Raw genomic sequence first — 12684 nt, 5'->3', positions numbered from 1 at the left:
TATATATATATATATATATATATATATATCTGGCCTGAATCTTTCTATGTACATTAGACTGGGGCCAGCTAGCCCCAGACCTGACTGCCTCATTGAGGTGACAACCATGTGCCACCACATCTGGCTTTTTTTTTACTGCGGGTTCTTATGGATTGGACTGCCTGCAAGGCTTAGAAGTGTTTCTGATCTGCACTCAGGAGTTGGGTTCTCCACCTAAATGGCTTTAGGCACATGGAGCCTTTGACCCTGTAGCTTACTTCTGTCATTTACACAATTCACATTCAAGAAATGTACAATTAACAAACAAACAGCCAAACAAACAAAAAATAAAATCACCACCACCACCAACAACAACAAATCCACCAAAAATGTCTCACAGTATTTTAGATAAATTTACAACTTTGTGTTGGGCCACATTTATAGCTATTCAAAGCCACTTGTGCCTGCCCTTCGGGCAACAGGTTGGACACACTTTAATTTCAAAGCTTCCAAAATAGATTTTCATTAACAGTAAGGCAGAACATTGCTCCCGGTGCTGGCAGGCAGGCAGGCAGTCAGCATCCCTAAACAGCCTGGAACTGCCCTTCGCTGCTTGGCTGGCAACCAGTAGGAAGCCCTGGGACAAGTGGCATCCCTTACCTAGCCTTACTATCATAACAGAACCCAAGCGTCACTGTAGGGAAAAGGACAGAGCACTGAACTTCTCTGTGTTGTAGTGAACTGTTAATGGGGAGCATACTGCAATTCTCCAATATTCAGAGCGGGGGACTCTGGCAGGGAACTAAATAGCCAAGGGTTTGGGAGTGATACTGGGGGAAAAATGCACAGGCCTGTGTGTTTGTGCAAGCACAAGTTCATGCCCTCTGGCTCAGTTCTGTTTAATGTAGAAAGCCTCACAACAAGGTCATCCAGTTTTAATCTGAACTTTCAGTGTGCTGACGTTGCTGTACAGTGGGCTGCAGAGACATCTGCTGGCAGATTTATGCTCACTCCCAGCATCAGGCTGTCTCTGAACAGAGAATCCCATTTCTTGACAGTCTTCCCCACTTTTAAAGGTTCCTCACTAAATAAGCAGGAGTCTCCGGGAGGAAGCTAAAAGATTGGGGCTTTTGGAGTTACAAAACATAGCAACATTGGGCTTGGGAACTTCGTTCCAACTGCAAAGTCCCTGCTATACAAGTGTGAGGACCTGAGTTCAATCCTTAGCACTGACAAAAAAGTCTGTGTTGGACTGGTAGAGACAGGAGGATCTCAGAGGCTTGAATGCCAGCCAGTTAAACTAGGGAGCTCCAGGCTCAATGAAAGACACAGTCTCAAAAAAATAAGGGGTGGAAGGATAATGGAGTGACATCCAACAATGACTTCTGGCTTCCCCACTCATGTACACAATGCACCCATGTATGTATGCATGTGCACACATGTACACACATGCATAATGTACATGCACACATGTATGTGCACACATGTATGTGTACACATATAGAGGAATGATGAAGGTAGCTAAAGAATCTTCAAAGAAACCAAGAGCATCCAACTGATTCTAGAACAGATAGAGCTGGCTCTTTATGGCTTATAACTTCCCCCACCCCTGACTGTCCAGCAGAGCTGCCACACAAGACCAGTTTGAGCTGGTTAATCCTTCTCAGTCTCTCCATAGCCATGACCAATATTCCACCCATCTCTTTTTTTTTCTAAATCATTCTTCAATGGCAAATATGACTGCAGTGGCATTAGGAGATGACCTGCCTCCGCTTTCCCCCTGGGGAGCTTCTCCATCTATCACGAGGGTTCTCGCTGGGATCAGAAAAGTCAATGAGAAAGTCAAGATCAAAATCTACAGTACTCCCAGGGGCCGGTGTACAGGCGGTGTATAGCTTGGGTTTTTTGTTTGGGATGGTTTAGTTTCTAAACCAGGCATAGGTTTTCTGCTCACATTTCCCATACCCAAAATTAATACCTTTTCTATGTCACTGAAACATTTGAGACATACTCTGACCATGGCTTTTACAGTTTGAGGTACGGCAACAAAACTGGTGAGTGTTTCTTTTCTCTTCTTCAAAGCATTGGGATAAAAGATTCATTCTTACCATGGTCCTTAGCAATCTCAACATAAGAAGCTTGGGTCTCTCTCTCTCTCTCTCTCTCTCTCTCTCTCTCTCTCTCTCTCTCTCTCTNTCTCTCTCTCTCTCTCTCTCTCTCTCTCTCTCTCTTCCTTCTCTCTCTCTCTCTTCCTCCTCTCTCTCTCTCTGTCTCTGTCTCTCTCTCTTCCTCCTCTCTCTCTCTCTCTCTCTCTCTCTCTCTCTCTCTCTCTCTCTCTCTGTAAGGAAGCACAGTATAGTTTCTCTTTGGTATATTCAAACTGCTAGCGTCACTACTCTTGTGTGACAGGCCCATTATTAAGTAAAATATGGGAAACTTGAACCCAAGATACCTGATCCTAAGTGTACCTGACAACCACAAAGATGGCTTAGTGACTTATGAGAAGGTAGCTTATCTTGTGTAGTAGGCTGAATGAAGGGTAACTTATACCCCAGACAAGACAAGCTGTGAGGTTCCTATCACTTTTCTCAGAACAGCAGACAATGTAAAACTTGGAAACTGTTTACTTTGGAAATGTTTCATTTTGGGGATTTTTGTACTGTGATTGGCCATAGGTCATTGAGTTGGGAATAGGTGAAGTTGTAGCTAAGAGGGGCGACCCTAGAACACAATGAACAAAGCCGTACAGCGCGCCTGGAAATATTCCACAGCCTGCTCCTGGTTTCATGTTCAAGGCATATATAATATCAGTTGTTCTTGACTTTGTCGTCTTAAGACATAACTTTCCAAAAAGGGGGAAAGGGTAATCATAAGACTCCAGCTGAGACATACAGGCTCTCCCCACTAGTGTAAAAGCAGCAACCATATTTACACCTCCGTTACATGCTCAAAACTAGAGTGAAGCATTAATGAATACCAGGAAACCCCTTATGCAAAATTTCAAATATTCTCAAAAGACCTGTGGCCAGCTCACCTTGCCATGTCAGATGAACTAGCTGTGGCCGAAGCAGCGCCAGGGACTGAAGATGTCCCATAGAGCACAGAGAGGTAGGACAGCAGCTGGACCAGCCCCCTCTGTGCTTTGAGTTCATATGAACATTTGGAGCTGGCTTGAAACCAACCACTGGCAAGAGCAGCCTTTTAAACATTCCAAGTACAAAAGTGTTTCATTGCTTCTCTGCGAAAGCATTTTAGGAAATAGTAATTTATAACAAAGGAACCCTCCGATTCACTCACAGCCGAGCATAATTGACGGGAACTGTTTAATGCGCGTTCCGTGATGCTAATATTGCCGCGCAGAACGGGAAAGCACAACATAATTTGGGCAAATTGATTTCTCAAAACTCTCGTTCCAATGCTTTTTAAAAATATCTACACTCTGTGGATTAACTTTTATGTTGACAACTGAACTATTTATTTATTTATTTATTTATTTATTTATTTATTTTTGAATTAGGAAAAAAAATGAGACCTCCCATTTTCAGAAAGCCTAAGGACTTTGATTTGTCTCAAGGCCTCCAATTTGAATAAATTACTTAAATATCATACCCTTTTTCTGAGACAGAGACTTGACATGAAGGAAACCACAAGACCTAAATTAAAAATGAGCTTTCTCTTTAATTCTCGGAACACGACATCAAACAAACAAGTACTAATTTTAAGGGCATGTGAATTAAATAAATTTCTTAATGATGGACAAATTTGAATAAGTACAAGCTAAATAAATAATGTGGGCATGGAGCCCATATTTCAACTAAGAACTATTGTGGGTAAATGTTTTTTTTAAAACAAATTTACGTAATTTGTTCAAATATATTTATTCAAATCTATGCCAACTAACCAGAACCAGTAGGACAGCCTGCTATCTCAGCTAATCAGAAAGCTGAGATAAGAGGATTGTCAGGTCAAGGCCAGCTTAGCCAACTGAGAGAGAACCTGTGGTCAGAGCACAAAGTGCTGGTGGAAGCCTGAGGGTGTGAGCTCAGATCCCCATTCTCCAAGTAAAAAGATGCCTGTAACCCCAGTACAGAGAATGAAGAGGTTAGTGATGTCCAGGGACTGACTGGTCACCAGGTCTAGCTAAAAGGATGAACTCCTGAGTCAATAAAGAAACCTTGCCACAATAAAACAAGGTGGGGCGTGACTGAGAAAGGTGTCCTGACCTCAGCCACTAGCATCCATAAGCACAGGCGCAGATGAGGGGGCACATACATGCGCTCACACACACACATGTGAACTTCCTAGAAATGACCCAATTCACCTGCTAAGACAGCATTTCCATTCCTAGAACAAACAAGTTTTGAACACAAACTTGAAGTCTGAGCACCTCAGATATTGCCTCTGCTAAATATGTGATTGACTCTCGGTGAAAAGAAAAGTTTCTTTTTGAGAAGAAAACACACACACACACACACACACACACAGAATTTAAGCATTCCACCTTCTGATTTGATAAACCATATGTGAAGAGACTTCAAGTGTCTAAAGATGTCACTGTGGTAGGATGACATAACCAAAGCCTACTGGAATGGCTCTCTGTTAATTGCATTTCTTGTGCACTAACATCCATGTACTTTGGTTTCGAACTCAATTAAAGTGCTAATAGAATTCCCATTCATCATAAAAACAGCTCTTTATAATGTGCAAAAGAGTTTGGCTCCGAGGCTGATGCCATAATGAGTATAAAATGTATGAGCATTAACGTCGGGGTTTTTTTCCCCTGAGTTTAGTTTTATTAGAAAAATGATTTTCTACTTTGAAATGTGCTAGGTCCAAAAGACGGAGTCAGATTTATGGCTCTTACCAAGAGTTGCGAGTATGGCAGAGGCAGCCTAGTTAAGAGCGCTGGCTTTGGAGTGGGGCTGAGTGGGAGCCATTCCCAGCCCCGTCCTACCACCGTTCCTTCTGCTCTCAGCCAACTGGCGGAGCAGCTCAGGGTTAGTTTGTACCCAGGGGACCCAGGAACGACCACATCTTCTAGAAGTGGAGTTAAGATATATCTGATACTGCATACAACCCTAAGTATGATACCATTCAGATGGAAAGCCCTAAAGACATTATTATTACTGTTATTTTTTAATGCATAGCCAAGGGTTCATTCAGCATACTAAATAGTTCATTGCACACAGGAAGGATTCAGAATGTGCATTCTGAATAAATGAATGCATTTAAGAAATAATGGGAACATGACAAGCACCTAGGCTTCCAAATCAGAAAGCCTGAAGCCGAATCTGGGCCTCTGCATTAGATAACCAGGTGATTTTTAGTCATGTTCATCATCTCCGTGCTTCTCCCTGTCTAGAAGGAATGTGTCATAAAAGTCAAATGAGAAGCACACATGGGGCACTGTGGAGTTGGGAGGGCTGAAGGGAGAAGCCGCTGCTGCTGCTCTAGCTGACTGTTGACCATTCCATCTACAGATGGTTCAGCCAGCTCATCCTTCTTGGCTCCTTTCTGGTAAAATTACCCAGGAAGTCTCAGTCCATTGCTCTAGGGAGCAATCTCATGTGTGTGTGTGTGTGTTTATGAGAGTACATGTGTGTGTTCATGAGGGTGCATGTGTGGATGTGTACATTTACGAGAGTACATGTACATGTGTGTATATGAATGTGTTGTGTCTAAAAATATAGGGTGAAGAGTAATTGAAAAAGACATCCAAGGTAAGTCTCTAGTCTCCAGACCCATGCACACAGACAATCTTGTGTACACACACACTCACAGGCACTTTTAGAATCATTGCAGAAGTAACCAAAAAGAGATTACGGAAGTGGCTTTAGACAGAGAAACCCTTTTTTGGGTAAATGAATTTGATATCGGTCCTGTTTTGCATAAAATGCCTACGTCACTGAGACCTTCCGCAAACTTCTCTTTTCCATGCGGTGACAGAACCAAGAATAAACTAAGGGAACCCAGTCCTCATGTGATTCAGATTTCCCCTTGTATGCGTAGCAAGCATGTGACATTTTTTTGTTTGTGTTTCTCTTCAACTCTCAGCCACCCTATTCCTACCTCCAAAAGACATAAACAAGGCTACGTTCAGCGATGGCCAGAACCTCAGTGAGCTACTCTTCCTGTCTGGGGTAGCCCCATCCTTCCTTGACCACACAGTCAGAAATGGTGATGGAGAAAACCCAAGTAAGTGATAATGTGCCCTAGCCTTCCATAAGCTAACAGGAAGGGAATCTCAATGCAGTAAAAGAATACAGGCTCCCAAAGATTTGTCTTCCCAAGAGTGTTGCATCCTTTCCATCAGCGTGAGAAATGTGCCCTTCCTTATATGTGTATGACATCATTCTCTGTGCTGAAGCTCCCTCAATGGCTTGCTGCTGCTGAGATTGCACACCTTGGACTTGTTGACATTTGACACTCTGTGACCGTCCTGTATCCTAGCATCATCTCTAGGTTTACCTGCTGGATCATTTTCCTTTTAGATCACTAGTTACCTCGCTTGTACCAAAAGTGCTTTATGGTACATTTCTGTGCTACCCTGGAAATGTTTGCTTGGTCTCTGAGTGTGGATAAGGACATGCGTACACACTCATGTGTTCCTGCGTGTGGACATCAGATGTCTTCTATGTCACCCTCAACCTTGTCTGTCAAGACAGAGTCTGTCAAAAAAATAAAAAAATAAAAACCTGGAGCTCACAGATTTGATGAGGTTGTTTGACCAATGAACTTCAGGGATTGGCCTATCTCTGGCCACCTGCACTGGTGTTATAGCCCCTTGCCATTGATGCTGCTTTTTGACATGGATGCTGGGGCTCAAAAGTTAGGACCTCATGCTTACACAGCAGGCACCTTACCTAGTCTTAGCCGTCTTCTCAGTGCTGATTTTGGGATAGCTATCACCAGGTCTAGGATGTGGCACATACTTGTAACACAGTATAAATATAAATGGTATCCAAGAACCAACTTTATGTCATTCATAGTTTGAGCTAAAAGTAAGTTCTCTAAGGCAAGAAGGACATGTGTCAATGGGACAGTAAGAGTGTGTGTGTGTATGTGTGTGTATGTGTGTGTGTGTGTGTGTGTGTGTGTATTCAGATTTTTGGTCCTTCTTAATTTAATATGGAAATGTTTCCTTTTTCTCCCAAAACCAAGAATCAAAAAAACTCAACAAGTGGTGCCTGTTAGCTCGTGGGTGGGTGTGGGATGGCATCAACGCTGACTCCTCAGGAGGCTTGCTGCTCTTTTCAGAGTCCCACCCTCACCCACTGGTGGAGACTGGAAATAGAGCTCTATTCAGTAGGTGGGACCAACATCCAGGGAGACAGCAGTCAAGGCCAAGTAGCACTGGTGTGGTGACTAGACTCGAGCTGTCAGATAGCCTCAGGTAAACCATTCATCTCATTCCCAACATTCCCTGCAGTTCGAGAATCAGAAATAGAACACTGCCCTGGACCAGACCACACCCAAGATCTAGCCAGGGATTTTCTGCCTTCTAAAGGCAAATGTGACCCATTCTCTGAAATCACTGCCTTCCTTCCCCTTTCTCTCTTCTCTGACAACCGTCTAACTAGAGCGTGTCTTGTGACACATGCCTGTTCCCACCCCCGCAGTATCACCCAGAGGCCACATCAAATATCCTCTTTCACTTTGCCTCACTATAGGTTGTCAGGGCTACTAGTGTGATCCAGGAAGGCACTACATCTGTGGAGTAAATGAGTCCTCTTTGTCAGCAGAGAAGAACCCCAACCATGACCAAAGCTGTCCATCTGGAGCTTTGTCCTCTCCTCAGACCTTCAGCACAGACACGGTGACACTCCATAAAGGACAGACACAGACCCTCATGCAGGGCATAGTATGTTCAGCACACACATCACTAGGTTCTGTCCTTAGAAATCTCAATGTAAACAAACACTTTGTGAACAACAAAAGAGTGCTGGATCAAAGCACATTTGCCTGTGTTCTCTAACTACCTCCTCCCACACGAGCTGCAATCTCTCATAGCTCTAAAATCTAACCTGAGTTATAGTCCTGATGAATACAACTTATTGATTTTTCTATTTCTTCTCCATCATCCATTCTGCTTTGAAAGATGGGGAGAGAGGGCAACTTCGAGATTTCCTGTTAGGAAGAGCTGTGCTAGAGGGAAGTGGGCTGGTGCTGGCTGCATTTGGCTTTGCCTTTGATCTTCTATGCTTGTTTCTACTGAATCCCTCTAGCCTCCCCATTACCACAGCTTAGAAGCAGAATAAAATGGACACTGTTCCTGACCTACGCAGACCCATCAGGGTTTGTACAGACACTAACTGAACTCCAACTGCTTGGAGTTTTTGGTAAAAGGCAAATGAATGTTTTAAGATATGGCTCGCATGGGTCCTTTCTTAACCATGAGCCCTCAGCACCAACTGGCTTGTGGCAGGATGTTCTATGCAACCCAAAGACTAAACGGTAAATGGAATTTTTAAGCCACGTGTAACCATCTTTGTGATAGGCAGAAGGCCGGCAAGATGTGAGCCACTGTGGTAGACAGCTAAACCTCACTCCAAGGGGCTCTGCTTGCGCTGAGCCCTCACACAGGCAGTAAATTTTACAACACCAGGTTAGAGAAGAGAAAGAGGGGGAGGTAAGAAGAGCCAGGCTGGGTTTAAACCTCCTACCTCACAGTTCCCCAGAACATTTTACAAGAAAATGATGCAAAAACAAAACAAACAAATAAACAAAAATCTTCATCCGCTGGCCTTATTTCTAGAACTCTCTATCCAGTTTTTTTGTTTGTTTGTTTGTTTGTTGCATAAGCCACAACAATGCAAATGTATAAATTAGTGGCCATAAAATGATAAATATGATGGCACTTATCCAAAAGTTCCGGAAGAAATAATACATCTGAATATCAAGGTATTCTGTGAATGGGTAGAGGTAGCTCCTCTAGCTTCTAGCCGCCAATGGGCAGGGGAGGAGAGGAGACAGACTCCTTTTCTGTTTCTCATCAGAGTTTCACTCATATTGAGCAAGCAACTCTACCACCTGCTCTCTTGAAAGAAAGAAAGAAAGAAAGAAAGAAAGAAAGAAAGAAAGAAAGAAAGAAAGAAAGAAAGAAAGAAAAAAGGAAAGAAAGAATAAGAGAGAGAGAGGAAGAGAGAAAGAGAGAAAGAGAGAAAGAGAGAATGAGTGAATTTTTAGGAGACCTTCAGGCCAGACCTCGCAAGAACTCTGTCCAATAAACAAGCAAATACATTTCAGAGTGACATCATCTGCCGACATCCAAGGGGAGGTCAAAGGCTAATTGCTGTGATTTACTGAACCATTCCAAATGACCCCGTGTAAGAGGACTTAACTTGACAACTGTTTGAACTTCGCAGTCTGAAATTTCATCTACTTGTTTCATGAGTACTTTTTAATTACTCCCCTGGGGATATTAATGATGCTTTCTTTCTTTCTTTTCTGTCTTTCTTTCTTTCTTTCTTTCTTTCTTTCTTTCTTTCTTTCTTTCTTTCATTACAGTCTGGGAGGGATCATGGTTTTTTGTTTTGCTCCCTCCTTGAGATGGCTAAGTCCACTGGCTGGCTGGCTGGCTCAGGGGAAATTTTACTTTTCTTTACTCAAAGTAATTAAAATAGAAAATCTAGATATAGAGGTAGTCTAACAAGCCAAGATTTGGAATCTGACAGCTTGATTCAAAGTCCACTTATTTCACTACCACCCCACCACCACCACCATCCCCACCTCCACCCCCATCCCCACCCCCGGGCTCGGTGCTTTCACCTGTAAAGAGGGAGCAAGCATAGTTCTGGACTCTTAAGCCCACACTGTTCCAGAAGACAGAGGTAGATAATATATGTCAATATTTATTCCCACAGCCTGGCATATGGTGAGCATTCAAATATTGTTTTGACGCTATTTTTAAAGGGCTATTGTTTTGCCTACTCAAACAATTCTTGGACTCCTGTTTACTGAGCTCAGACAGAAGAAAGGAGAAACAAGAGAGAAAGGAACACACACACACACACACACACACACACACACTGTTCTACACAGCAGTGGCCTGAGATCTCCATGGTATCACCTCCTTCCTGGCACAAACTTAGATTCAGTAACAGGGTGGACCCTAGGTGCTGGGCAGAGTGCAGAATGCACCGGGAAGTCATTATCTTTGGGGAATTAACAATCCAGTTGGTTGAGTTGTTCGGGTTTTGCTTTGATGCTTAGTATTTCAAACCTGCAGACTTTGTGTGTGCTGAGCAAGCCCTGCACCACTGAGCTGCCACCCTCCTTCCCTCAGGCCAGACAAGTGGCTAAAGTGGGTAAACACACCACACCACACACACACACACACACACACACACACACACACACACACACACACTTCCCATTCTGCCTCACATGTTTAAACTTCTCATAACATCATTCTTTGTGGGAAGAAGGCAGCCCCGTGTTTCTTGAAAACTGAGACCATAGAGAGGCTTCCTCCTCAGAGCCACCCCCGGGGGGATTTAATTCATGTTGCCTTCAGATGGAGGTGGCCTCTCTCAAAACCTCGCTGAAAGCCGAGGTGCAAAGGCCGGCTCTATTAAATTACAGCAGCTGGGTTTTAAAATACCAGAGGAATTACAATGTTGGAGTCTGAGGGCTCTCACTGAAAGGAAACCTTTCAAATGTCTTGCAACTCAATTTCCCACCACTGGAGCAGAGATGCGTTCTCTCCTGTTTGGGCCTCGGGCTCCAGCACATTTCTAAGGAAATCTTCATTCATGGCCAGACCTGACCCCTCAGAGGCTTCCATGCAGAAGCAAGGTGGCAGACGAGCCAATAGCGTGCCTTAGCTGAAAAGAGATGATCGCTCCTAACTACCTCTTGTGGCCAGCCTAAGCCACCTGAGACCCTCTTTGAGATGGTGCCATGATCCCAAGGCACAAGAAATCAGGAGTCTAGGGACATGCTCCCTGTCCCATGCCCAAATCTAGGCCCATGTTGCTTTCACTGCAGCTCTCTGGCTGCACCCACAGGTGCCCTGTCACATGGATCCAATCCCTTGAAAACCTCTGGTGGGATCATTCACGCCAAGCCGCTTTTGATCATGATCTGTAGGGGGACTAACATAAGGGAGTGTGGGCCATGGATGCGGATGAAGGGAGGTGGGAGAAAATGGGGTATCAGAATGGTTGGAGTGCCCAATTGGGGCCCCTAGAGACCCAGTCTCTCGCGTGCCTGTTTCCACTGTCCCTGCAAGGGACCGCGCAAACCCCAGTGGAGCTTACCTTGACCCAGGACACTGCATAGGAGAGCTGCGGGTCCCAGGGCGCTGTGCACGGCAAGTCGGCGGTCTCGGAGCAAGCCACCGTCACCTCCCGCATCGCCATCCCGGGTGCCAGGCTGCAGGCTACAAGAGAGAGAGGGAGAAACAGAGCGGCATAAGCAAGGCCACCGAGGCGGGGTCGCGGGTAGCACCGAGCGATCGGGCTTGGGGGCCGTACCGCAGCCTAGAAGCAGGAGCTGAAGGCCTTGCGACATGGCTGGAGCGCTGCGACACTGTCCGGGCCGGCCCCCTGGGCGCGCGCCGTGCTCTTGTACCCGCGCTTGGGACTTCCCCGCGCGCCGGCCCCGGGGACTCCCCAGTCGGAGGAGGCGGGTAGCCTGGTCCCCGCCCCGCCGCGCGTCCCCAAGTCCGCGTTGCTACTGTGGCTGGCCAGCGGCGACAAGCAGCTCCGCGGAACGGCCCCGCGCCCTGAGGCTTCGGAAGCCGCGATGGCACGCGCCACACCAGCTAGATGACCCTCAAACCCATCGAGCGGGTCATGAAGATTCAGATAGAGTGGGCAGCTTCCTCAGAAAACCAGGGCTGTGGCGACCTGCTACTCTCCAGATTTTGTGATAGGGACAGACACCCTAGACTTCCTGAGAAGTGGCAAACGCCTGCAGTCCTTGGCTTGCTGCCTTCTTTCGGGTTATCACTCGGCCTTGTTTACGTTGTTAGAGCAAGGGAGATCTTTTTATACTAAAGCATTAATTACACACATGCTTATAAGTCTTTTGGAAAACAATGTCTAAAAGAATCTTGAGTCCATCTGCTTTACATCTGCTCCCCAAGGCTCAGGGACCAGAGGGAAGTCAGGACAGAAAGATTTTAAGTGCCAGAGGTCTGTAAGGAGAACGGTGTCTTCTGGCCATGACTCTGAAGTCACAGGAGCAGGGATGATTTTCACATGCTCAAGGCAGGCAACCTTTCAGCATAGTGGGGGATGGGATTCACAAGCTCCCACCCCTAACTGGGAAGCTATGGATGGTTGGCGGCTATGGAGGAGGGAGACCACCCTCCCCCCACAGGTCAATCATTCTCCAGTGGACGCCCACATCCAGAAGTGTATGGACATCTCAAATTAGATTTTTCTTTTAAATAGATCAAATCACCTCTAATTCCCAGAAGCAATCCCACTTAACATTTTGGTGTACTGACTATTCTATGTCTGCACCCTTATACAGCATTCTAATGCTGCTCCCTTCCCATTATCTTTTCATCCTGTGTTAGCTTAGTTTAACAGTTTACGAGCAGTTTCACAATACTAAAAATAGTTTCAGCAACTGCTTGGTGGTTGTGCCATATTCCATTGGGCCACAAATTAGAACCCAGTAGGTACTGTTGGGCACTTGGATGGCTTTTTTACTTTATTATTTTTTCCTTCGGATATGAAGGAAGGCATTTTG

The 12684-nt window shown here is 45.1% G+C and overlaps 1 protein-coding gene across 2 annotated transcripts in view; it reads right to left on the bottom strand.

Moving 5' to 3' along the window:
- Nucleotides 1-11752, bottom strand: part of Cd83 (CD83 molecule) — an 18545-nt gene extending 6793 nt beyond the window's left edge. The window contains exons 1-2 of one of the 2 annotated variants that reach the window (XM_021180712.2): nt 11457-11752; nt 11241-11362 (exon numbers count right to left, since the gene is read on the bottom strand). In XM_021180712.2, coding sequence (XP_021036371.1) covers nt 11241-11362; nt 11457-11493 — 159 coding nt within the window. In that variant the 5' untranslated portion in view covers nt 11494-11752. The remainder of the gene's footprint in view (nt 1-11240; nt 11363-11456) is intronic. The other variant, XM_021180711.2, reaches the window with a different exon arrangement.
- Between the last annotated feature and the right edge of the window lie 932 nt (nt 11753-12684).

This window comes from Mus caroli, chromosome 13 (assembly GCF_900094665.2).
Source record: "Mus caroli chromosome 13, CAROLI_EIJ_v1.1, whole genome shotgun sequence".
In the NCBI taxonomy this organism is placed as follows: domain Eukaryota; kingdom Metazoa; phylum Chordata; class Mammalia; order Rodentia; family Muridae; genus Mus; species Mus caroli.
The sequence above is the reverse complement of the archived record's forward strand: the minus strand, read 5'-3'. Positions and strand labels throughout refer to the sequence as shown.